A 27,704-nucleotide genomic window follows, 5' to 3' on the forward strand; every position below is an offset into this window, starting at 1 on the left:
TAGCACAACAGTTCTGCTGTTACCAAACACACAGATGTTCCCCTGTCGTTAAGGAAGTTGTACTTTAAAGCAAGGAACAGTGTTTTCCAGGATAACGCTGTAACCYGAAGTCCTGCTTGGCGGCATTAATGGCACACTTGACGATGGGTGCGGCGGCCCAGCCAGCAGGACGGACCGACCCCACGGCGCCCGGGGCAGGGAGCGCAGCAAGCGCCGTGGGGCGCTCGCCCCACAGAGCGCCAAGCCAGAAACTCGGCTGAGACCCCGAGCGTCCCTGCAGGAGAGGCGCAGCCGGCCCGAGCCGAACACGACACAGCCGGCCCCGAGGCGAACACGGCCGGCCCGCTCCTCCCGCGCTGGCCGCCAGCTCCCGCAGAGCGGCGAGAGGCTGGTGGGCGCCGCGGCCGAGCCYGAGCCCCCYGCTCGGCCCGCACGGAGGCCCCTGRGCGCGGGACAGGCCCCGGGCGCCGCGCGGAGCCGCTGCCGTTACCCTCCGCGGAGCCGCCGTTCCCCTGGCCGCGGCGCACTGGGAGTAGAGGCAGAGCCTGCTGGGGGAGCAGCCCATGGTGCGGCGCGCGGAGCCGTGGCCGGGACGCGCTCCCGCAGCTCCCGCAGGTCACCCCGCTCCAGCCGCCTGCTCCCAGCCGATCCTGCAGCTCCTGCAACTGGCACAGGCGGCCGGCGGCTGCTTAAAGCCACAGCCCTTCATTTAGGAGCCGGCGGCCAGCCCGGGCGCGAGCRCGGAGATCCGGGTGCGCGCGGGTGTCAGCGCAGCCACAGCGCCGCCCCCGCGGATAACGGCGCTTATTTTTAGCCTGCACTCTTAACTTGCGGGGCCAGAAGCAACGACGGGAGGCCTGAGCTGCAAGGAAGAGCCCCGAGCTGCAAGGAGGAGCCCCAGGCGCACGTCGGCCGCCGCGAGSGGCCAGGCTCCGCTCGCTGCCCCTTGCGCCCTCAGCCCTTGGGCTGCACCAACCTCCAGCACTGACCAGGCCACCTCCTGCAGCCACCACACGAGCCGCTCCGGCAGCACCGAGGCGGCCGGGTGCTCATGGAGCAAAAACACACAGCGGTGCCTCCATCCCAGCTCCTGCAGACCGAGCCCAGGCTCCTGCTGGCACCTCCGCACCCAGCAAGGGCACCCCCTGCTCACCCCCCAAGTTCTGACACACACTGCTCTGAGGGAAGGCGAGAGTTAAGGAGCAGCCACCGCTCGYGGTCCCCTTTGCATCTGCCGCTGCACGGCTGAAACGCTGAGATCTGATTAACCTGCTTCCAGGCTGACAACTTGTGGTGGGTCAATACCACTTTTATGGAAGACTAATCAAAATGAATAAAGCTATACACCCTGTAGGTGATGTAAGTGGTAGGAAACTATTCTGCAGATAGAAGATAGGGCACAAAATTCTTGTGTATTTGACCTTGTAGACCTTAAAAGGTCTACTCTTCACCACTGCAGTTTAAGCAGTCCTAGCAGCACTTACTTGATCACTGGCACACTGCAAGGGACAGTTGTTAGTTGTGTCACAGCTTTGTGGTAAACACCCCAACATTTTTGCAAGGCTGGGTGGGCTGAGATGCAAAGTCACCCCTTTCCTACCACAGCAGAGCCTCAGGAGAGCAGAGCACTCAGTTCTCCACAAGAGTCACCTTCTTTCCCCCACTCCCGTGGCTGGGAAGGAGATGAGTCATCCTGCTCGACATCAGTGCCCACACGGACACGGCACTGATGAAACGGTGGATACTGCAGCAGGATATTTGAGCTGCATCACTTGCACTGTGCGCACTGCCAAACAGGGAATCTTTGAAGGACTCCACTATATACTTCTGACATCTCAGACATCTGATAGGATTTTCCAGAGCTTTTTCAATAACTTTCTGCATTACTATGCTAGCTTACAAACACACTAAGCAAATAGTTTCCAGGATTTTTCTTCTCTTTACTTCTTAAGTTGCATRTTCATTCTCTATGCTAACTCCTTCATTAAAAATGAAACAAAAATATCTTTCAACCTGATTTGTTCCACCTAACCAGTCAGTAAAGCATATCTCATGTTTCCTCCTCCAGCTCTGCTGGACAGTTGCTTAGAGCTGTAGACCCACAAGGTGATGATGAAAAGAGATGATCTCAGATGAGGATATACTAAAGACTGACCTGAGACTAAAAAAAAAAAAAAAAAAAGGAATATTGTTGCTCTACCACTTTTTTTTTTTTTTTGAAGGCTTTTTGCTTTGTACTGCTCTTAATCCTTTTTGCCTTTTCTTGGTGCTGCTTAACCTCATTGCTCCACCTCCAATCATGAAAGGACCTATTCAGACGAAAGCAGTCAGTCACAAGGGCTGTCAACCTCGAATGGGAAGAACCAGTTGGTCACGTAACTGCCAAAGGAGCCACATGAAATGCAGTCACATTAAGTTGCCAGACTGATCTATGTTGCAGTTAATTTAACATGACCTAGCCAGGCTTCTGACAGAAGTGAGGTTCTAGATGCGAGAATCTCCTCAATTAAATTTCACATCTTGAAAACTTGACAGTTTAATTGCAATGAACTACCAAAGACCACATACTCCAATCAACACCACCTCACCACCCTCAACATTTCTTCTGAAGACTTGTATGAACATATTTTCAATTAGAATATCAAACCACTTGGCTTTGTGCGCATGGACTTCTAGTCCATGTTCTACAAGTTTATAGCTGAAAAATCAAAACTAGAGGTCAAACGAACAAACTCAAGCAGCAGAACACMACAAAGAGCAATTTTGTCAGCGTTCTCTCTAGATATATTTGGCAGTAAAAGAAAGCCAATTTCAGCAGTATTATCCTTGCTTAGTTGTTGAAGACTCAAAGAGGACATTTATATCACATTACAGYAATGTCTGGAACAATTCCAGTTCATGGCCAACTACCATATAGACGATTGGTACCCACTTGTCTTATATCACAAGAAAYTGTATTGCTGTTGCAAAAGAAATTGGTGTTGTAGCAGCATGAGAAACCATAGCACTTCAGCCAAGACAAACCTGGAAACCATAGTCTTAGCACTATAAAAACTGAGTTTGGGGACAGTAGTGTTAAGGCAAACCAGTGCCATCAGATGCTACCAGAACAGTTTTCAAGCACAAAGCAGGAGACTAAGATTTCTTAGGTTTACGCTTTTTGAAAACTTGACCAGAAACGCCAGGATGATGTATGCAATCAATGCAATATGTATGCAACAGCAAGGGCATTGGCAAGGGCGAGTTATGCCCCTTACAACTTGATGGAAACATGAAAGCAAAAGCAGAGAGGCCCAAGGCAGAGAGGGGTAGAGAAGACAACGGCTTCAGGAGCACAAGGATGACAGTCAGGAATAGAGTAAATTAGAGAAATCTTCTGTTCATATTTGTATTAAAGGCAGGTACGTGGGCAAGTTAAGAGGCTTAAGAGCTGTTTTTCCTGGCAACGAGCTATATTTGCTGTAGCTTGAAATTCAAGCAGGCCCAGCCTCGTGCCATTTTGGGGTGAAGGCACATCCACGGCTGGGCGGTTGGCACTGCACTGCTTTACCAGTGGGAAACCCAACAAAAGTCCAAGCTCCAGAAGGCACAGAAAGGTATTTACACCACGCACACAAGCGGCCAACCTTCCTGGCCACTTGCCTTCAACAAACCTTCACACGAGCAAGAGAAAACTCACCTCAAAGAGCACAGATTACAAATCATTCCCAAGCGGGAACACCGAGGTATTCCCTAACATCCCACAGCTCCACCGCAAGTGGAGCTCCACTGCAAGCTCCACCCTTCTGCAAGTACCCGGTGTCAAAGGCCAAACTGCAGCAGGAGACAGGCAGAGTGCAAGTATCTCAGGCTAATGCTGCCCGTCGGCCGGCAATTATCCATATTTCATCGTTTACATCCCAAACTTACTCCTTTTAGAAATGACATTCTTATCCTGCTGCATGTTGTTGTTGAAATGCATGAAACAAGAAAAAATTCCTTAAGASCAGATACTAAAAAAGAAATGCCTTACCTTTATGTACTAAAATATTAGGTTTTTGAAATTAACTTTAAGTACCTGTATGAATATCCATGTGATAAGCTCTTAAATAGTTACCTGGCCCACACTGTGCAGCCTATCTCCTCCTGCAATACTACTGACCCATTTCAGACCTCTGAGCAAGCACCAAGTAACTGCCACTTAGCAAGACGCCCAGGGACCTGCTTTTCCTCCTCAGATTCGTGTTCCCAAACCTTCCCGAGAGCTGTGCTCACAGGAAGCCTTTCAACGAGCAGGAGGTTATGGCAACGGGTCTGCACCACGTCTTGGGAAACACGCTGCTCTGCGTTCGGAGTGCAGCAGACCCAGCTGGGTTCCAGCTCCTCAAGTATCCTGGGATGGCGGGTGGCCCATCCCGGAATGCTCTCCCTGTGAGCAGAGGGTGCGAAGGGCTCCTGTGATGCCGCTACGGAGCTGCTGCTCCTGCCAAGCCACCCAGGGCAGGATCCAGCTCCAAGGCCGGCCTTCCCAGCGGGATCCAGCTCTCGGACRGATCAGCCTCCTAGTTTCACTGCTAGTATACTTGAAAAACTAATAATTTCAAAAATCAACACACATGTGGTRAAGGTAAAGAGTCAGGTGCAAAACCACTGCAATTTTAATAAGGAATTATTAGACCATCCTTCATTAGAAGTCCCAAAATAGAAATTCATTAGTGCAGCARAGAAAGCGGTGCTTCCATGTGTTTTACGATCATACACAGGGGTCAAGTTAATTTTATTCTGCAAAGGGAAGGCCAGATTTGAAAGCCATTTGCTTCTATTTACTCTAAAACAAAACAAAAAACCACATAGACCTCAAACAGACTCAGAGAAACATGGAGTATTCTAAAGAAAATAATAAACCAGGCATATTTGCAAGTCTGAAAGGCTTTGCACAGGAAGGGCTGTACAAACCAGAAGATGGAAACAGAAGCCAACAATTATTTCCCCCCCCCCCTCCTCTTTTCCCCTTTTCTTTTTTCTATTTTTCACGAGCTCCTTCCTTTTATTCTGAACTTGTACCAGTTAGCTCTAGCTCGCTCCTGTCATGAATTTTTGGTCATCATCTTCGTGGGAGGGGAAGAAGCATGAGAAAAATAAAGCATTCATGGGAAACAATTCTGTCACGTAAAGGAATACTGATTGTCTGGCACAAACTGCATCAGAACTAAACGTKTCTTTCTCCCATATAACTTTTACTGCAAGTCCTGCCCTGAAGACCTTTCATTTTCTCTATCTAGAACCTGAAGATCCAATAAATTCCTTAAGTGAGGTGCCTTCAAAAACACTAGACAGATTCTTCACCAGAGCCTAGTTCCACATTAATCAATATATTAAAGTCTTCCTATGGATGTTGAAGTTCATGAAACTTAAATCAAAACAGCAAAATATCAGCTGTTTTGGTCAATAAGCTGTTATGCATGAMAGAAACCTGCGAAGAGTTTGTAGCTACCCTGCTTCCTAGCAGCCAGCTCCAAGATGCAGGTTCCCAGAGGCCCAACCTCCTTCAATGCAGAAGCTACTGTGGTGTTTCTCTCATTCTCCTTTATTAAGCAGAAACACTTTAAAAAGCAATAGAATACATACACATAATCCTCAAACACTTGCTTTTGACCTGAGTTTTACTTTTCTTGGGGCAAAGGAGAGAGAAGCCTGAAGCAGCACGGAAGTGATCTCAACTGAACATCCTTAGTCTTGTTACAAGACCTATCCGTAGTAACTGGATTTAAGCARATGGAGAAATACTCTGATGAGAAGCACCCAAGTCTGATGTTAGATTCTCAAAGATTAGAATTGAAAAGTTAACCCAAAGACAGCTCTTCATAACAATGAATGTGCCAAAATACTTGCAGTTTACAGGTAAAAATGACTGTTTCCTTAAGTTGTCAGTTCTGTGATGCAGTGCGTGCTTCTATTCCTTCAGCTGGATGCTCTTGCTGTCACTTAATATGAAAAATTTTAAACTGAATTTACATGCAGGACAGCAAATTCTTCTGCCACATACACCCACGTACTCCAAGATTCAAAACATCCCATCTATTCTAGGAAGTTCCCAACAAAGCCATTATCTCAACTCTTACCCTCATCCACATGCCAGGAAGTGCCAGACATGCTGGCTCATACATTAATGGCTCATTCCTATTTCCACCTACAACTCCTGACGGCGGTTTCAGCCACAGCAATTCCAGTCCTTTCCTTCTTCCATATGGTGCTTCCTGCACCATATCCAGAACCAATGCTATGCACATCCTACTMCCGAGGCTCCCTACCCTCCCAAGACACATTCACTCTCTCTAGGAAACTTCTTCCTGCTGCCACCATAGTCAATCCCAAGCAACACTTGGGCTGTGAATTCTAGTCTTTTTTGTGGACAAGATATGGACAACAGCAAAATTAACCTGTAGGAATTTAGCTCCGYAGCACTGTGCTGAGAGACTTCAAAGTGTCAGAGACTTGTATTCTCCTTTCTAGAGCATGGTCTCCTTTCTAGGGATGATGATGAGGGCTCTTGAAAATACTTAAATCAGATTTTGTTTATTAGACAAGAAGAGAACGGAGTAATAATTACCCAGTTTAATACCCAAGATATTTTTAAGTGGTCTGACTGCTACTGAACATGGTAAAAAACCCATATGCATTTTTTAAAATACAAGTATGAGAAGGTAATAAAGAACAGTTCAAGTCACTATACTGAGACATTTGCTTTCTGCTTGAAAGCTGAACCTCTCCCAAGCAGCTGCTGAGATTACCAAAGCCAGATTTAAACCAAGCTCGTGCCATGCCAAGAGAACAATAACAAGTTCTCTCTACCTTCAAGCACTCAGTGGTTTCAGCATCGCAACGGGCTGTCAGCTCAGTACTGAGGCAGTGCTTGAAGGAACCGCACAGAGCGGTTCAGGAGGGGCTGAGAACCTGCCAACAGAACAAGCTCCTGGCTCAGGCAGCACCCGCAGCGGCCTCGGTGCCACCAGCTCTGCTTTTGCAGGAAATTATGGGAGCTACCTGGATTTGAGGTTCTCCTTGGCACAGGAATACCTAAGCTGCTCCCCATGGSTGCAGGCGGGCAGCAGCTTTAGCTCAGGTAGCTGCGGACTCCCAGCCATGCAGCCCTCTATCTCACATCTGCGCTGGGGCTTTTCCACTCCCTTACTTCTCAGGGCTGACCACTCCAGAGGGATACACCACGAAGCGTGGGCTATGGGCAGACCTACAAGGCAGATGCATAAGCAGGCTGCTGTTCCTGATCAGGACCTTGACCTGTCCCAGCACAAGGGTCGGCAAGTGGCAGCCAGTGGTGGTGACAGGGAGCAGATACAGGTGCAGACATGGATGGAGGAGGGCAGGAAGGCACCAGTGACAGCTCAAGCTGCAGGGAGCCACAGCCTGACCTGCAGCAGACCTAGCAGACCTTTAGATCCTGGTTTTAAGGATTCTGCTAATGGGGCTATTAAATCCTTGGGAGACCAAAAAAGTACATGCAAAATTTCTACACAAAAGTGCGGAACAACCTGACCGCAGTGCTCTGGTTTTCAGAGTTCAGCACAGTAAGAGGGTAACAGGGGAAAGATTTCCCTTGGATCTGAGAGTTTGTTGTGAATGGCCAATTTCCCCATTTCCTCTGCACTTCCATTCTTCTCCTTTCTTGTTTCAAGTTAAAACCCAGGAAAGCGCTTGGGAAGCCCCAGGCACCTGCGGCTCGCGCCCCGCTCCGGGCTGCCAGTGCACACGGCTCCGCAGCGCGGGCAGGACGCGGCGCCGCTGGACATTCCCAGTGGACGCTGTTCCTTTCCACATGATCCTTGGCTGCTTGCCAAGGGAGCTTCCAGCCTGCAGTGGTTCATTGCAGCAGCACTGCTCCGTTGGAAAGCCACCTCAGCTCCTGCTTGGTAAAACCCAGGATTTAGAGCTCCATCAGCGCGGAGGAGCCACCTTCACGAGGCGCAGTGCAGAACAGCCTGGGTACGAGGCAGGAGCCTCGGTCTCCCCCGCAGCCCTTGCTCTTTCCTTTCCAGACACAGAAGAGAGCAGCGCCTCAGGCTGAGGCTCCTTCCAGCCGCTTGCACACTGGAGCAGTCGGGCTCAGAGCTCACGAGCTAAACCCAACTGACAGCCCAAGCAGGCACAAAGTTTGAGCCACCAAGAGGCCCCCAAGCAGCCCTCCAGAAAGCCCAAACTACCCTGGGTGTCTTGGGCATGACGTGTGCAGCCAGACCAGCATCCGCACTCCCACCAAGGGGCAGCGGAAGCAAGGAAAGAGCATCTATGACAGTGTTCCCAAAGGTGCTGGCTAATGAAGAGGAGCAGCCTGTGCAGAGCCCTCGCAGAGCAGCCCTCCTCGCCCCGGCAGTTTCCACCAGCACAGGACAAGACCCCACCTGCAGCACTGCCTTGCTGCAGCGCGGCGGAGAGCAGGCTCTAAGCCAACCACGGGCACAGCAACACACACAAARGCAGCTTTAGCCCAGGCTAAACTCCCAAAGATTGCTCATTTGATATAACCGGAGAGGAAACATTGGCTTTCTTTCCGTCTCCAAAACAACAATGAAAAGGGAAAAGCAAAACTACTTTTTTCCACTCCCATGCTGTTCCCCTCTCTTCCTTCCCCCTTGCACTTTAAAATAACCATTCCTATTATTCTAAGGGAAATCATTTTGAGACAGTAAGCAAGCTCTAAAACAGCCTGGCAGAGGTAAGTATGCACGACAGGCTTCCTCTCATTAAGTGGTGCACAGATCAAGTATGCCTGCATTTTCAAAAGCAGCAACATAAAAAGTTTTGAGGGAAGAACTTAGGCCAAAACATTAATTATAAAAGTTACTGTATAATAAGCACCTTGATTCTAGTAGTTAGAGGACTGTGTGGAAATTCAGCAGTGAGAATTTCACATATGAATTTCACAATTTCAGATTGGATAACAGGCATCCAAAAGTTCTGTATCACRGCAATTTCAGATCTTTAGTTAGCTCCTTAGCAGAGAAAGGTGCTCCAACCAACAGTGTAAGGAAATAAACCTAAGCTAGGAGACAAAACTGAGCAGAGCCAGCTGCTCTTGCCGAGCTGAACCAGGYTTGAACTCAACACTAAAGCATTAGAGATGAGAGTGAGCGGTTAATATCCACAAGAGAATATTACACTTTTGGCAGCATGCTAAGACAGCTTAGTGCTTTTTTTATACAAGACTCTGAAATTGTTCTAATGATGGAATACTTTAAGTAAGATTGATAATGGTCTTAGAATATTAGAAATAAATCAAAAAACAAAAATGTAAAACCACTCTACAAAACCACCCATTACAGCAGAAGTCCACAGTGATAGCCCTGCCTTCAGTAAGTTCAGATTCTTCTTCCCCTGAAAGCTCTCAGTGCAGACCAAAACCTTCTAGTGTATTATTAACCATATCAAGTCCTTATGTCAAACAGAAGGAAACATTAACACACTATTTAATTCCACTCTAAAATCCAGATGCCAATCTAAAATTTCATGGCAACTTGWTAATTTCAAGATAGTGCTAATAAGGCAAGATTTTCATCCTTTCAGCAAACATTACCATTACCAACCTCTACTTTTAACAGCTCAAGAGATATTTGCCCTTTGCATAAAGCCAAGTAACAMAGTGTCAGCTAACAGAGCCAAGTCATATTGATTATCTGTTGGGACCAGTCTTTTCCACAAGAGCAAAACTCCAAGGATATACCTGGGAGACATGCTCAGCCCTAAGGGCTCCACACAAATCCTTACACGAGGCCTTGCCACAAGATCTCAAAAATTCCTTTTCAGGCTGCAGAGATATCAAGACTCAGCATCATTTTTTTCTTGCAGCTAATGCCTAGGGCAAGTTCCAAAGAGATGGAATGTACAGAAAAAAGAAGCTTCATTTTTTAAACATAGGTAACCACATTTCTACCTGACTACTCTGTATTTCTTTGAAAGTATTTCTAGATTACAAATATGTATACAAATACATATAAAAGAGCACTAGTGTAAGTGCACTCTGTTATAACTGCGTCATTAGTTGGGCACCTGTAGCAAACAGAAACTTRCRATTTGAACAGATTTATACAAAGAGGARTCACAGGAGGAGGAAGCAAGAAGACTGTAGAAATTGGAGGGRAAWWMMRRRKTTWWKSYTYMAGCCTACAAATTCATTCCTTGTTGGGAACAACTCAACAAATCAAAGCCAGAAGAGACCGAGTTTTACCAAGGACTGGAGGTGCTGGATCACAACCGTTAATGCCTCGAACTTCAGGTTACTGCTTGACAGGAATTTCTTCAGCTGCAGGATGATTCCACTTTGGTTCTCGCATTTCGTTTTATATTGTGTCAACTCTGCTGATTTTGTCCCATGCACATCCGTGGAGGTCTGTGTCTGTATGCAYGAGTTCTTGGGACTCCGCTGCTTACCCTTGTCAACTGGAAAAAGGGAAGAGGAGAAAAGATTAGTTGTCATTTTTATTGACACTGCACAAAAGCTTGGGTGCACAAAAGCAGCTACTAACTCTTCCTGAAATACTGCAAAGGTCACTTCAGCTGCACTGCAGAGCAAACATCTACTGGCTTGCACGATAACTTCAGAAGCGCAGCGTGAAGCGTTACATATAGCAGCTTGCATGCATTCTTTAGCTCACTTGTCAACACACACTCTGGCATACCCTGCATGCAAGGCTTTCAATTGATAGGGCCAAAAAGGCAAGTTGCTTATCCTAGCGATGTAAGGACCAAGTCTAGTGACTTATTTCTATCCCAGAGCCAGTGACTTTTGCTTGCAACATGATTTCATATTTTCTGCACTCTGGTGCATTACTGAATAGGGAAGTATTCTCCCTRTATTTACTCAACCTTCTTTTCCTTTCCAGTTTGCATTGCAAGAACTCCACTCTCTCCAGCTCAGGTTTGAGTTCTACTAATCACAGGTCTTTAAGCATTCTTTTTTTTTGATGTCAGCAGTTTTTGTCACAAAGATGATACTTTAGAAAACTCTCTAAAATGTATTTCAGGCTTGCCTGGCATAGTCCAATAATTACATAGTTTATGTAACACTCCCAGCTGTGTTGCAACCTCCATCACTTCACAGTACTCAATCATGTCACGTCAGAAGAAACCACATTACATAACCCCACACTTGACTCGTAAACACCACAGAGATACCAGGCTTCTCTGCTGCCTTCGCTTCAGCTGGAGAGCTGCTCACAGATAGGGCTAGTCTCCTTTTTGATCACACAGAGAACAAACACTTTTGTAATAAAAGACTGATGCAATATATAAATATCCCTAGGCAGCTTCATGAAAAACACCTGAGCAGATTACTTAGTAGTTTCAACTTAACAAGATTTCTTCAAGATAAAGTGAAGAAAACAAAGGTAGGATTTGGAGAAAGAAAGATGTGGAAAAAAAACAAATGAATGAATAAGCATTAATCATTTATAAATCCCTTCTCAAGCCCCAAACACCTCGCACGAAGACTGTAAGATTACAGAAATATTCCCAGAAGGTTGAGGTCTAGTCACACAGCTCAATATTAATAATAATAAATGCTTTGATTCTCAGCTCATGTTCATCTGATACATCAGCCATCACATTAGCACATCGGTCTTGCATGGCTTTGCATCGTTTTCAAAGCATTTGAAGTTAAGTTCCCGTTCAAAAAACTGATGTCATCTACACCTCTCATGCTGAGCCAGGTATGAAGAGCATTCTCAAGCCTACTAATTTTCCAAGCAAATCCCTCCCTCCCAATTAGAGGAACATCAGTATTCTGGTTTATAATGTTTGGATGCTCCTGCTTTCTTGGAGATTTCACTACATATCTGTGCAGGAGATGCTGCCTGTTAAGGGCATATTTTCAATTAAAAAGCTACTGTCTCGCCATGTAGTAGCAGAACTGCTCAAGGAAAGCCAACATGGTAACCCAAGATGGAAATCACAGTTTGTATCTGCATAGAAAATTGAGATCAAGTTTGCCTGACAGTTCCAGTTACCTTGTTTTTATCACCTTTTTCATTAATCTGATGACTTCCTCTCTTGCAATGCAGACAGTCCTCTGACTTGGGCCTCTGAGCTGCACCGTTCAGGTTTCAGAGCTATCCTGTTATATTCCCAGCAAACTTGGGGAGGACACTGTCTATTGCCCTGGTCGCCTCCTGAAAATCCTTAAAATTTTAAGGGACACTAATCAAGAAAAGAGGAATAAGACCAGAGGGGGCATTCCGTAGCCTACTGGCTCATTTATTGCTACTCTCACATATTCCACCTCCTCTCTGAATACTCCTCCTCAAGTGCAGAATTAGGGCACTGTTCCTGAGCCCAAGGTGCTCGCTAACTTCAGCGGGGCAGATGCTCATCAATACAGCCATTTCGTTAGCTATGTGAAGAGACTTTGACACCCATCTGTTATGGTCCTTGACAGACTGTGGAAAGCTGCTTTAAACAGTACAAAGGGTCACAGGCAATTTTTGTTCTAAGAAAAATGACATCATGCACTTTCCTAATTAAATTATATTACACATCACACTGATACCACAGCTAACTAAGTAACACAAGACTCCAGATAACCACCCTTTCCAAAGTTCAGCCAGATTTTTTTTTTTTTTTTTTTTTTGCTTGGGGTAATCAAGGTTTCCAGGCTGCCAAATCTTTTCCTAGAAGTTAATTCAAACCTACATCCAAGCCAATGCCAGATTCCAGTCTAAAGGGTAATCAAGGTTTCCAGGCTGCCAAATCTTTTCCTAGAAGTTAATTCAAACCTACATCCAAGCCAATGCCAGATTCCAGTCTAAATAAAGCTCAAGAAAAAGATACGCACAGAGGGAACCCTCTTCTCCAGACAGTTTTATCACAGGCTCACACCATACCCAGCCACCTCAGGCACTCCAAAGCTCTGCTCTTTTCCAAGCACTGCAGGACCCCGCTGCAGCACCCACTGCTTTGCACATTCACCCCAGCCACACTGCTGGGCCTGTTGACCACCCTGGGCAACAGCAGATGATGCTTCCAGATTCRTACAGGAGACACGCTAGGATGTCCAAACAAGAACCTGGCTTTTGTTAAGGCAGAGGAATTAACTTCCGATATAGCACTTAGATGATGGACTCTAAAGACCATCAATTAGGCAAAGCAGGAGCTTGGATATTTTTAAAGCTTGCCACGTTTATGCAGCCAGCCTTGTAAAGCACAATTTCCTCAGGCTAGAGATCTAAGTACTGCACTGCAGTAACCCAACAGAATCACCATATAAAGCGGGTTTTTTTCCTACTGATACAAGGAAGGATAAATAAATAATAGTAACTCAGTAATGACTGAGCCTTTTGAGCACTAAGCCACTGCCGGAAGGTTTGATGTTTTACTGGCAAAAACAGTATCCCGTGACCTTGGAAAAGGGCAAGAACTGCTTCCTCTGTCTCCGAGATCACCATGCCCATGGCAGCTGCCATAAAACAAAATCTTGTTTTTTAGATGTTGTATCACACCCATCCCAAGGTTTTCTGTGAAGGGAATCACTTCACCTACAGTTTCTCTACTTAATAAATGCAGAGAAGAAAACAGAGCTCTAGTGATATAGGGCACATTCCAGCCCATTTTAAGCACTTGGACACTTGCATTGGTACCTCCCTGGCCGGCTGTCCGAGCTCRCCTGCTCCTGGGCACCAGGGAGACCAGGGGAAGGGCCCATCACCTTATGCTGATTTGCAAAACCAGAGCAACATCTTGATTTGCTCACCATGCAAGAGCAAGTTCTGCAAAGCTGTAATTCCTAATAAACGCAGACAATTCTATTAGTCAAAGATTAAATTTATGTTTCTTGAAAACACTCCATACAGCCTAAACAAAACACTTGAAGCACAAGGAGGAACAATCTCATCTCATCAGAAAACCAACCCCCAGTTTTGCAGGCACCATTATCTTACCCCTAAGCACCTTCTTTTCATGTTCCTCATCCAAACCGTTCTCAGAGAAGATTTCTTGATCAACATTTTCTCTCGCAGGAAGCTGTAGGCTGGTAAAAACTTTCCGACTCTCTTCCATTTTATGGAAAACCTTGTCTACACACGTCAAATTGGTGCTCGCTTCTTTAATCAGCAAGAAGAGATCAGCCTGGGTGTTTAACCGAGCTTCCATCTCTTCCCTCATTCGCTGGATTTCCTCAAGCACCGCTCTTACATGCAGGTGACCGGCCATCATCTCTGCTTTCAGCTCTTCCCTCAGCTGCTGCTGGCTCCTCTGCATGGCCAGCACTGCCCTGATCTCCTCCTGCGACGCTTCCACGTGGCGCCTCAGGTCCTGCTGCCCRGCCTGCATGGCCACCTGCCTCGCATGGACGTCGGCCAACAGCGTCRCCAGGCTCTCCATGCCGGCCCCGCCGGAGCCGCCTCTCCTGGCCTCACAGCTTCCAAGCAGCCATGGGTGCTGGCGAGCAAAGAGATTCCCAGGACAGCCGAGCTAGCAYGGAGCTGGGGCTTTGGGATCCCACCTCGGCCCGCAGGATGCTTCAGTCACCGTGCTAGGTAAGATGAAGGTACTAAATAAATACCTTAAAGTAAGGTATGAAATCAAGTACGTTAAGCAGGGCTGCAGAGCCCCATGTGAGGCTCAGCCAGAGCCCTAGTCAGGTTAATTGCCAGATTGGGCCACACCTGCATTTTTAGAAATCTTTTGCTGACATCACTGCCTGTGGGATGTCACCCAGCCAGCCACTCCCAGACATCTGATCCGCATCAGTCCAGGATGCCCGGCCATCAGTAACCATGTTTGCTGCAAAACAGCCTGCAAGAAGGGAGCAGCCCTTCCTTTCCAACACAAAGGCTCTGAGGGATCCAAATCGTCTGCAGGAGCCAAGAGTCAAACAGTTCAGCATTACTTACTCCAATTGTATATTCAGAGAGCTGGTTCTGCACCACCCTTTCCTGATGTGTGCCAGAGTTCCGGAGGAAATCCAAATGAATGAGTATATACTTGGCTGGTCTTCACTGCCCTCCTCATGAAAGCAGCTCTTGGTGTCCATTTAGCCATGTCCGAAAGAAGCCAGGCCGCAGGGATGCCCTGCAGCTCCTTGATGATGCACAGTTATCCCAGCACCAGAGCAGGACTCGTCRGTGAGATGCTTTGGGTACATTTAGAAGTCTCTTCTAGCTACCAGATCTGGCTTAACATTTTTTTTCATAGAAGCAAAGGTTTCACCCTTGTAAGTACTAAGCAAGCAGACTTCATGACAGTTGATAGAGACTCCATGTAAAAGCATACGCAGGGAGGCAGGACACCAGGCTACTGCTTGTTCTCTAACACACCAATTTACTTATTAAGGAACTGACTTCAGATTGGGGAAGAGTGGAGAAGAGTCTCCACCTGCAGAACACATCCCCTAGCCCTGCATTTATACAGACAGATCGACACTGAAGCCCTGAGTAATGTTCACAGTATCACAGATGTTGGAGTTCACAAGGGCTGTGACAGCCCCTTCGCATGGTCATGGCCCCAGGATACTTCTGGAGTTCACAAGTACCCCAGAGCAGTTGGGCTGTCCACCCAAAGCTGCAATAACCCACTGCGTGCTCTTTCCAGCTGCAAAGCGTTACAGAGAAGGCCTGTAGCCCAGTGGGCTCAGACACAGGATCTACAGCTCACCACAAGGTTGCTGCACAGGGACAAGCGGTCAGTTTGGAGAGTCCCMTTTCTGGAAGAAAGTCACTACCCACTCTCCAGTCCAGGCACATTAATGGGGCCAATAAGCACAAGGTCGTTCCTAGCACAGCTATACATTGCAGATATAGTTTGCTCCCCTCGATCCCCAGCCCCTTTTCTAGATGCACAGATACTCTGCAAGCCCTTAAGCATCCATAATCACATAAAAATATTGAAATAAGCACAAACTAAAGAGAAGTAAACTGAAAATTGAATCCAGAGATCATCTTGGACAACAGGGAGTAAAGGCAGGTAAAAAGAGCCRTTGTGGAGGCTGGCAGTACATGAGTGCCCCTAGACAAGCTCCAGCAGCAGTTCAGCTCAGCAGGGCACACCTCTGCTCTGTTTTTCTGCAGAGGAACAGGCTCCCCCCCATGGTGGCTCAGAGCAGAGCCTTAACGGACACAGGCAACAACTAGGACAAAGCTCAAGGGACTAAAATTCAGCACTTTTTGTTTCCTGACCCACGGCACTAGCTCAAAACCTGTAAGCCCCTTGCTTGCCACGTGTAAAGGCACCCACCTGAGCTGCACAGTGCTCTCCAGGACAGCAAAACGCATCGCGAAGAGCTGCCCTCCTCGGAAACCAGCCTCTTGAAGTGCAAACACCAGCTTCATCCAGAATGACACCCATTTTGTCAAGGCATTTTCCCCTCAAAATAAGAAACCCGATCCCATTATTTGATGATTTATGAAGATCACCCTCCGCATGCAACTTCTGGACAGGTTTACTTTACTTTTCTCCACTTAAGACATCCTTCAAGCTAACCTGAACTGCATGGGCAGGTGCTGGCATTGCATAGCAAGTGGGAAGGCTCCAAATCTAGCTGGTGCTTTGAACTTTATAACCAGTCTCTCTACAAGCATATTCTGTAACTAATGATACATGAGATGGTTTCGAACAATATGCAAGCTTCTCAACCTAGAATTTATAGTCTCCCAAATACCAATTTCTGCTGCTTAGAAGTCAGCTTCTCTTCCAGCTAAGCTGCCTCTATTCTTTATGCATCTCAAGTAACTTAATGTTTTCTTCTATTTATAGAAGGAAGGAGAGAAGAAGAGTTTAGTTAACAGCAAATCAAATACTGATGAGGATTTGCTCTCAACCACAAGTTAACAATTAGAACAAAAAGTTATTAAATAAAATCTGACCTATTTGGATGAGGTATGTCTTGACTTTCTTCCCTGTTTTCATAACAAAAACTACAAGTCCTCTAAACTAGCCAGACACCAAAATTTATACCTCTAAAATTACAGGAATGAAATCTATGAGTTCAAACATTTTTAAGATGCATGAAGCTGTTTTGATGTGAATACAAAAACTCACTAAACCACACTAACAACTATATAGGACTATGTTTATTAATGCAGCCCACTTTAAATGAAGTTTAATATATGTTTTAAATTAATTTAAAAGAAAGTTTACATTAAGCTAGAACAAATCATACAAAAACATCTATTGCTTTCACCTTCCGTGTGGTTTCATCTTCTGTACAGCTGATTAGACTGTGCCTGGGGTCAGGCTTAATGCAAGCAGCTGGGTATTTACATTTCTCAAATATGAAAAAGATGGTATCCAGTTGTTGCATCTATTCACAGCTTTTCCCTTGTCCAAAAGGAGGGGAAAAACTGATTGACTTTTGAGAGGAAAAAAGAAGTCGGATTTTCTGGGGTTTGGCTGGCAAGAAGTTTGTGAGTTAAGAAGCATGACTAAATTTAACATCAAAAGAGAAAGAGCACTAAAAAASGAGTGTTTGTGTATAATAGGAAACAACTCTGGCTAGCTACAACTTGAGAACTCTTCTTGGCTGCAAATCCAATAAGTGGTTTCAAACAAACAAACACCAAAAGCAGCCACCAAACACCAAGTCAGATAAGCCAAGTTTCTAGGGCGTTTGGAAGGCTAAAWGCTCTGCAGGAAACTCTTCCAAACCCCACAGCAGCGAGCTCAATAGTTTGGTCAACTGCATTTGACACKAAGTATGAAAAGGAAAAGTATCCTTGGCTACTACTAAAAGGCAACAGATTGTGGAAGTTCAAGTTCAGACATCAGTTTGGTCTCCCCCTTGATTTCCTAAGGGAAAACTGTAAACTTTTACTCGCCTACAATCTGGGAAATTGGGAGCACTTCCCTTCTGTGCTTCCCAGAGTCTAATACCATTAAGACAGCATCTGCATGTACAGATTCCTGAAAAAAGTGATGTATTCCTTCCAAGCAGCATCTCRGGACTGCATATAATGCAGTATACAAAGCACTGCAGACAGCCCTAACGCACTGGGCTCACGCTTCGAGGGACTCGAACACGAGCCAGTTCTTGTCCACAACAAGACAGCTTTGCATTGCAGTGCTGTGCCCCGCAATACACACCAGCTTCTGAGGAAGGTGGGGCAAATGAGCAAGCTTTCCAAGCACTCATTTAGCTGGGGGGGTTCAAGAAGCTGGAAGAAGAGACGCATTTCTCGTCTTGCAGCTCTTCTCCCCCTGAAACATTTGCAGGGTGAAATTTAAGACAACAACTAAACGCTTGGAGAGCAGATCTGCAGCTCTCCCGCTCCTTCACTCCTACTGTAACCTCTTGGGTACCATTTCTTTAAGGYCAGGTGCCAGCCTCTGCCTGGGGTATCAGGTTCTCCATCTTACTTGTCACCAAATCCATTCCAAATTATCCTCAACAAAAATAAAGAGAGGAGGAGGGAAACTTTGGAAAAGGTCACAGGGGCTGAACAAAATTAAACTGTAGGGAGGTAAAGCTTGGCCTAGATGCTTAACTGATTCAGCAGGATTAAAAGCTACACAGCAGAAATCCCTCTGCCTTTCTTTCAGAGGCACAAAGACCTTTCTGCTTTTTCTGAAACACCATGCAGTCCTGGGCACAGGGTGCCAAGTCAGCACACTTTCTGTGGCACTCACATGGCAGCGCTATTTAAARACTGTATTTGTCCTTATAGGTCCATTTATCTTGCAGCATCAAGAAAACATTTTAGATTTACTATTTCTTGCTCGTTTCCAACCACAGAACTGGATCTTCTCAGATCATCATTCAGATGACAGGGAAAGGGAAGAGGTATCTCACCGGTGCATTCATGCAAACAGTCCTAGGCCTATTCCATGTTTTAATCACAAGCTCAACACAGGTCTCTTGCCACACTGCCCACATGGGGTTTCATGGGGGTATGGAGCAAGGCTTCCTTGAAGCAGGACCCATCAGCACAACAAAGCTTCACTGCCCGTTACAGGAATGATCACTAGGCAGGAAACCAACGTTTTTGCATCACACCGAGTCCTGCGCCCTAAAGCTGTTACCTAAAACCTGTGGTATGCAGCACACAGCTCATTATCTTCTTGTCTGTTGACACAACAAGAGGCATGAAACAAGGGTGCTGTTTCATTTTAGCACACATCGCATGGTAAGAGAGATGAAATAGAAAACCTGGAGAGAAATGAGACAGACTAAATGAAGAGGTAACAAAATAAGGTCTTTTTTACCCCCCCAAATTCACGTCTTGAACTGAGCTTCAGCACAACCTCTGCCAAAAGTTCACAAGTTCCAGGGAATCCTTGATTCATTTTGAGCTTTTAAAGACAAACTTGGCCTACCCTGGCCAAGTAATCTGAAACACACTTGGTCTTCAAGGCTCCCAGGTGATAACCCTGAGCACGTGGCAAGCCTGCTGCCCTAGAGCGCGAGGGTCTGGACTTGTGTCTGGTTATGAACATGCTCCTGCCATCTTCTTGCAAGGCAGCAAACTCCCTCTGCAGCCAGGAGCTGCCAAAGGCAACCACGAGACTAAAGCAAGCACAATAACAGCAACGCCAGCGTGACACAGCACTAGGGTTTCTAGATAAGCCTCAGATCGTGTTAACCCTCCAGTTTCTACCCCACTAGACTCTTATCCTTACATCGCAGCCTTTGAAACAGGTCACTTCATGTACGTCCCTATTAACGAGCCRTTAATCACCTCAATATTTCCCAACTGGAAACTTGCCTTCTTCCAAGGGAGTTACACTGACTTGTCTTGGTTTCCCTTAGGTATCACGTGTGCTGCAGAGCACAGCTCCTGATCCTGCACAACTGTCCTGTGGCACTGGGAAGCACACCGCTGTCTTCCTCCCCAGCACTTACTGCCCCCTCCAAAGGGGCACTACCACAGCGTGAAGTTCAGTTTGCCCACAATTTAGGATGTTGYGTTGTTAAACTGATTAAGCACACAGAACCTCAATGCTGCATTTACTACTGTTTATGATTAAGCTTAGGAGTGTGAGCACAACTACCATTTAATGTTTTACAGCTTGCATTAACCTTATATTGAAGCTTTGCAAGRAGCTAAGTTATATTTACCAGGTATCTAAGCTAAACTGAGAAAAYGTACCACTGTCCAAAGTACTGCTGTCCTCCAGAAGGAAGACACAAGGAGGAGTACTAGCTCACTCCTGTCAGTGCTGCACATTCAGGACCTAGCAGCCCAGGCATTTTTTAAAGAACAAGTTTTGGAGGATGGCCCTTGGTGAACAGCGTAACGACACCCCTGAACTGTGCCCTGTGCTCTCTATTGGTATTGCATGTTTCTTAGCTACTGCACGAGCAGCTGCTCTGTTTCTGCTCTCCACATCACCAAAAGCAGTATTTGGTGACAAGATACCACGACGTCACACACCGGGTCTGCGTTTCTCTACTGGAGTTGTCAAAGTTAAGCGAAAACAATAGGAAAGAATAAAAGCTCCCTATAACAACCTTGACATTTTTCTAGCCGATTAGAAGACGTTACAGTCTTCTAGAGAAGAGCTTTCCAAGTCTTTGCAAACGTTCAAGTACTTAGCATTCGAGCCTGGGYATCCCTTTAAGTGTGTAATTAACCCTTCTGGCAGATGTCTGCCTGTTAAACACATCCTGCCAATGCAAACCTGACTAATGCTCTGAAACTCCAGCTTTGTGCCCATCACCTGCTTACCTTACATGCCATATCCCCATCTTCCAGGGAGGAAAAACACAGGTAGCAGTTTGAACCTGTAATATACCCAAGTGATTCAGTCTTAATACTGCATTTACAATGATTCAGTCAACAAGTTTACTGGGACTATAACATCTAGCTAGGACTGAAAATGGTGTTCATCTAACCAGTAGATTCCAAACATGAACAAACAGAAATAAGCTGCCCAGAGATGACTGAAGCAAAAAGAAAAATTGTGTGCAGTTTGCAGAAGACAGCTCCAGCATGTCAGCAGGACTATCAGTGGGCTTGGCTTGTGCTAGTTATTTAAGAAAATTACAAAAGCAATAATGATGCTSTATTACTCAGCACGTTCCAAGTTGGCACAGTCTAAAGGCACRCTAGTTAGCCACCCAGGGCTGCACACCACTGCCTGCAAGGAAAAAGGGAAGAGAGATGGTAGAACTAGCTTAACTATACTAGTAATGCAATGCCTAAAGCACAGGTATTCCAGTATGGCTGTACGTACATACATCAACCAGTCATCATTTACTTAAAAATTAAAGTGAGCCATCCATTTAAATACATTTTCAGTTCAGGKGTGGCTCTTGGTAGGCCAAGGGATATTTAAAGTAGTCTTTTTCCCTCTTGTAAACCTTKTTGTAGTTACAGCTATGCTTTGGCAGCCCCACAGGACACGTGTGCTCAGGACCAGACTGGTCTTCCTTGCTCATCTCGGCTCCTGTTCCCTCCTTGCCTTGCCTTCTCTCTCAGCTCCTACCTACCGCACACAAAGCTGCTCCTTGTTATGCGCTGCCCTCTGCTGCTCTATCACAAGCAGATGACAGGGCAGATTTTCACCCTTTATTCCACAGCTTGTGTCTATAAAGTCAGGCCCAAGTCAACTGTGCGCAGGAATCCAACCATGACATTTACACCAAGCACAAGCCCTTGCCAGAGCCCAACAACTGCCTCCCTGAGGCAGCTCCTGACCCTCTTCCCCACCTTTTTACCCTTCTCTGACTCTACTCAGAGCTGCTGTGTGGCTTTCCCTCTTTGGGGATGGTGTGAGATACCCTCAACATCTGGGAAAAGACAGGGAAGGGAGGGTTGGCACAGGAAGACACCCACCATGTGAGAGCTGTGTGAAGGTGGGGAAGAAACTCCAATACCTGGAGAATGATGCACAGAATGATGCAGACCACCATTTTCTTCAGCTATCCAGGATTTTTGCAGGTCCCAGCTCCCACTTGCAACAAGGAAGGAATGGGGTAAGGCAGAGCCAGAAAGGACAGAACAACCTTTAAGCCTCTTCCTCCTGTAATACTTGGTACTTGGCTGCCTGTCATGCTCAGTAACACACACAGGGCTGCAAGCAGCCTTCAGAAGTCATCTTCATCAATCCCTCTTGAGGCGAAGTCACCACCATTTAGACAAATTTCTGTCAAGACTCATTTAACTGGCTCTTAAWACCCTCTCGGAGGTTTCCTGGGCAAGTTTAATCCAACACTTCCTGCCCATCAGTGGATAAAACTCTTGATGAATAATCCAGGCCTTCAACATCCAGAATCCATCTCTGGTTCTGCAGGAACATGCAAAGCAGTAACAAAGTGCCTGGTCTTCAGAAACCCTGAGGAACATTTTGACTYGAAGGAATCCTGGTTCCAGGGAAAGCCCCAGCAGCCAAGCTCAACTGTACATAAGCATATATGTACTTATATATACACACTGGTGTATACTGACATATTATACATATGTAACTCTGTTGAACCTAAAGGGGCAAGTACCTAGGCAAGAAGGGGCCCTCAATGAGCCAAGAACACGGGCTACTCATCTCAGCTGCTACTTCTGATCCAGTCTRTTGTCCTCGCATTACCCATTTACCACCTGAGTATGAGCACAGCTTCTCACACAYTTCCTTCAGATCCCAGATCACACACCCCCACACTTGGCCTACCAGTTCGGTCTACCCAACTGTTCAAGAGTCACCATTTAGCAATCCATCCTCCACAGAGGCCCTTAATTCTGCCTTCTCTTCCAGATCAAGCCTCATCTGATTAGATCATTGGTTTTAGAGTCACATTTTTCATGCAGATACCAAGAGGATAGCAAAGAAGCCTCTGTTCTCACACAGGCAGAATAGTCTCCTATATTCTTAAAGGTTAACCGTATTCTGTATTGCAAAGATAAAAATATGGCAATTCARAAGGACTGTCATAGTCTTTAGAACTAAACCTTTAGGTTGGAAGGCCACCATCTACTTGCACGCTATGGAGTCTCACTCTTGCAGTAAGACAGGCTGGGGAGAGAAATCAAGACCAGCTTTGTCTTGTCCTTATTGAATCATTTGATCTCATTGTGCCAGCCACGGAGCTCGTGTGGCAGCTCCTCCTCCACAACAAGCAAGTGTTCTGCCACTTAACTGGTCATATCTGCTCAGTGCTAAACCCCAAGTTTAATGTTTGCCACCAGTTTTCCTAAATTGTTCAAGACCTTTCAGAATAAGGGTCTACACAAGGCACCGTTGTTTGTGGGGAATAATCTTTCCTTGACCACAGGTGTACAAAGGGATCTATAAGATATTATTTTGATCACAATACTACAACATTTCTAATGTTTCTTATACAATATCTGTAGTTCCTGCGGATGGAGAGGACAGAAGGGTTTTTGTTTAAACTCTGAAGCTATTTGTTCAATCACATTAGCATGAGCTGATGCTACATGACTGCAACAAATGTCACTGGGTCTAAGCAGAGCACTCAAAGGCTGCCTAAAGGATATTGTGGAAGGAAGAAAATCAGCAAGAATGTCAAGAGCTTCCAGAGCCTCAGTTTATTTTATATTATTGTCTCTGTACCAAAATAGTTTCTGAATGTATCCAGCAACAGCTTCTTATCTTTACAAGACTCTACAAACACACCCAGACTAAATCCAAATTGACTGATGTTCATAAAGCCAGAAAATGTCACTTCTCAACACAGAGCAGGCACAGCAGTTAAAGCTAAGGAAATGTCCATAGCAGTAATTTTATACCCCTAGAAGTTCAACTATTTTTTTTCCTCATAAAATATGAGATTGCAAACAGTCACCCCAGTGTGCAACAGCTAACATGCAAGTTCTACTTTTGGCACGTACAGCAYTTTTTTGAACTTCTGGAAGTCAGAATTTCTTACTACATGCTCCAGTTTACAGACCAAGCTTGGCTGTGAAGGTAGAGGCATGATCAAGTCTGTAGATGGGAAATTAACTGGATAAACTAAATATTGGGGAAAAACAGATAAAAAAAAGTTACAGAAGCAGTTCTACTTCCAAAGTCCCTCCAACATCTGTCCTGGAGCATCCACGAGCCAGGCTGCAAACACTAACAGCATTTCAACACTGTTTACCACAGTATCAATCAACAGCCTTGTTTCAGCTGAATCCYGATTGATTAGTTACAGCCACAGCCTGGCAGCTGAGCACGTGGCTCCTTCCCAGCAAAACTGGCTTCATTCCATGAGCTGGAATTCGGACACAGATGGGTCAACTTTCCCACAACTCAAAATCCAGCAGGGAGTTATTGGACGAAGGATGGGTGGGAACTGCAGTGCAGATGCACAGAGCAGAAGCAAACATGCACCTGACTTGCTTGCGATGGTGGTCACAGGTATCTACCTCCACGAGCAGAGCTAGCAGAGCTGCAGGTTAACCACAGAATGAAGCTGCACTGTACCAGAAGCCAGTGAGGTGCTGCTAGCCCAGGGCATCCACGCGGCTTCGGTCCTCCACACCACAGCAGAACCTCCGCACCAAGACCAGACTCCCAGCCCAAAGGCACCGGCGCGTCCCCTTTCCACAAAGCACAACAGCTCCATCCTCGTGGACAATTCCCGGCAGCCCCACGGCGCAGTCGGGGAGCTATTTCTGTGCTTCCTGTTATGATGAGCAGTTTTCCTGCTCAGCAGCAGGCGCTCCTCCCCAGGGACGAGCCCGGAACGCTGTACACAGCGAGCCCGCAGGGAAGGGCTCTGCCAAGGTGGAAAACAGAGCGGAGCAGGCGGCAGCRCCCGAGCTCCCTTCAGACACGAGGTACCACCTCCCACGGGCCCTCTTCGTGCCCGCTCACCGGACCTGGACATACCTGTCTCTGCTYGAGAATCACCAGGAAGAGCAGCTCACAGATGCAGCCTTGGCAAGTCGGGCTCACCTGGGCCGAGTCTGAAATGGCACCGCTAGACACCTTTGTGGGGCCTGCTGTAAAGCCCGAGCTAAGGAAGAGGTTTAAAGCATCCATTGCATCATCCCTTTAACGCTCCCCGGAGCCTCCGTACGCTCCTGCTGAAGCTAATGAACACCACAGAGATTCCCTTTTGCTCAAGGGCCTGGGCGCTCCAAAGGAAGGACAAGAGGAGCCTAAGGGAGGSGGTAGCTCAGGTAAAGGTTGGTTCACTGAGAAAGACACCGAATTTACCAAGACAACTAAAGCCTGAGCATAGGAGGAAGAGCCCTGAGCAYAAACAGATCTACTCGTGCCACTAAATGCATTGAGAAAATTATCCTCTGCACATCCCAGCTGCATCTCTTCCTCGCTGGYCTCACAGCAGAGGTCCCTCCTGAGACACATGAATACAGTTTTAAAAGTCTTACGGCCCTTATATGAATCGAGTAATTTAAGTGGAAAAACACCTTAGTTGGCTAAACAGAACAGGTCTTTTACTTTTTTGTGGAATGCTCGAGAAATAAATGGGGCTTCAAAGCAGCATGTGCTCRTGGTTAAGCGAGTAACATTTTCAGGCTTCTGTTTTATTGCAATACAGTAGTTCAACTGGCATCATAAGTTCACTCTTTCTTCAGTTAGATGCATTCCCAGTGTTTCTGTTTTGCTATTTAGCATTTCAAGCGTTTCAGCAGAAAAATCTATTTTTGTACTATTAAAATTTCATAATTTATGTGCTTCCATTATTCATAACATTCACAAGCAAAGACGAAGGCCCTTGAAATACCCGAGAGACTAATAGTTCTAAGGGAAGGTTACCATCTCCAGTGACTATTAGCAGCAACATTTCCCAAGCTTTTTTCCCCAAAATACAGCAAGCTCCCTTTAAGAGAAGGATGAGTTTTCATTAAAAGATTTTCCATCACAGATGTTCCCAGCTGTTGTTTCTTGCCTCACTAAAACTATTTCCAAAACATCACGTGCAGAATGTTTACACAAGCATCTTGAGAAAGAACGAACCTGAACTTTTTATAAACATATAAGTAGCATATAAACACGGCTACGAGTAGCAAAAATATATTTAACCAAGACTTTAAAACAGGACACACAGTATCTCACTTGCTACCGGTACTACCTAAATAGCAATTGTAATTCAATATCTCCATCAGATATCAGGTTATTTAAGGTGGTTTATATCTATATTTGAGCACTGAGGTAGTTAAACTGAAAAGATCATTTTTAATTGAAGAGATTTAAAGATGAAAACTGTACACGGCTGCCACAGATGATCAAGTGCCGTTTTCCTTACTCTGTAAAACTCAAGGACTAGAAAGTTTCCTGCTGGAGAAGAGCACTATTTATTAAGACTGTTAGAAAGGTGCTAGTGCCTTTCTAAATACATTAAGCACAGTCTAAATACAGTGGTGTCTATACCAGAAAAAGCAGAGATGAATGACCAGAACATTGAAATGTTTTCCTAAAAACTCAGAAATTTGACTGTTCAAGCAAAAAAAAAAAAAAAAAAAAAAAAAAAAGGATAGTGCATTTGTGCCTACTGAGCTTCAGCAGAACACTAAGACAACTTAAAAATTAAGCCAACTTTTTCTTTTAGAGAGTTTTAAACATTAAAATTCAATTTGCATGAAGCACCTCTTTAATAAGTCTTACAGCACTAATACATCGTATTACTGCTTGGTTTTTCAGATATTTACTTGCTTTTAAAGACAAGCTTCAACTCAGTCTGACATGAGGACAACTCCAATTGCCATACCTGCTGCCTGCAGTTAGAGAMGAGCAAACAGAGGTGCAGGGGAACCCAGCAGCAAGGAAGCCTGCCCAAGTAACACGGCCTTCAAAACACTCTGCTGCAGGGAAAGGAGAGCCAAGAACAAYGGGGTCTGCTTGCAAATATTTTTTTCAAGAATATGGCAGTTTTGGTATGATATTTAGCAGAACATTCACAAGCTGTTTTGAGCACTGACAAATTGCCTAGAAGATGTGAAATCCACTAACTACGGGTCTATTTTTTTTTTCCCCCCCTACAAACGGTGCTCCTCACTGTGTGGAATAGAGGAGACAGACTACATTACATGAGACTAAACTTACAGTTGATCTAAATAAATAAATAACAGGGTCTATGTCTTGCAGTATACCACAAGAGAAAAGCATGGCCCAAAATCATTCAGTACAGCCTTCAGAGAAAGTATTGTGAAATATGACTTCAGAAAGGGCAGTTTTTTGAAGCAAGGAGACCTATGTAGAACTGAAGAAACAAGAGACTCGTTGGCTCCTACTCCCCACCATATATCACAGTCTTCTGCATCTACAGAGAAGAGCACCACAAAACAAGGAGCCAGGTGGCTGCAAAATCTTAAGGCGTCGCTTTCTTGCTCTGAAATCATACGATTTAGTTCCCCTCAGAGCTGTTACTTTAAGCCTTCAAAAATTCAAATTAAAAGGTTCAAATATTTGGTAGTGAACACTAGGAACCCTTTCTACAGCGGTAAAAAGGCTCATTTGCACAAGCCACAGAACTGGTGAAGGCAGCTTTTGGAAGAGCAAGTCTAGCTTGGATGCATTGGAAATGCCCCAAAATAATTTAAAAGCTATTCAGGTTTGTAGCTGCTTGCCACTTGGAAACTCCTACCTACTTCACAACAATACAAATTACAGATAGACCATCTTTATACATATCAGGTGGGAATAAATGCACATTTAGCATATGCAGTGATATTAACATAGATAATTTGCTAAGGCTTTTATATTTTCTATCTAATTAACTCTTCTTATATGAAGTTGAACTTTAAGCAGTAATTTTACWTATTTAATATTAAATTAATACTCGAGGCTTCCTTGGCAGTCCATACAGGTKAAAGAAGAACAAAACC

General features: G+C 45.5%; 1 protein-coding gene across 3 annotated transcripts in view; it reads right to left on the minus strand.

Moving 5' to 3' along the window:
* The window catches only part of MTUS1 (microtubule associated scaffold protein 1), a 77,361-nt gene that overhangs the window by 14,460 nt on the left and 35,197 nt on the right, over positions 1–27,704 (minus strand). For all 3 annotated transcript variants that reach the window (XM_026033609.1, XM_026033608.1, XM_026033610.1), the window contains one exon: positions 10,220–10,431. In XM_026033609.1, coding sequence (XP_025889394.1) covers positions 10,220–10,431 — 212 coding nt within the window. The remainder of the gene's footprint in view (positions 1–10,219; positions 10,432–27,704) is intronic.

This window comes from Nothoprocta perdicaria, unplaced genomic scaffold (genome assembly GCF_003342845.1).
Source record: "Nothoprocta perdicaria isolate Ctin4 unplaced genomic scaffold, notPer1 scaffold_13, whole genome shotgun sequence".
NCBI classification, from domain to species: Eukaryota; Metazoa; Chordata; class Aves; order Tinamiformes; family Tinamidae; genus Nothoprocta; species Nothoprocta perdicaria.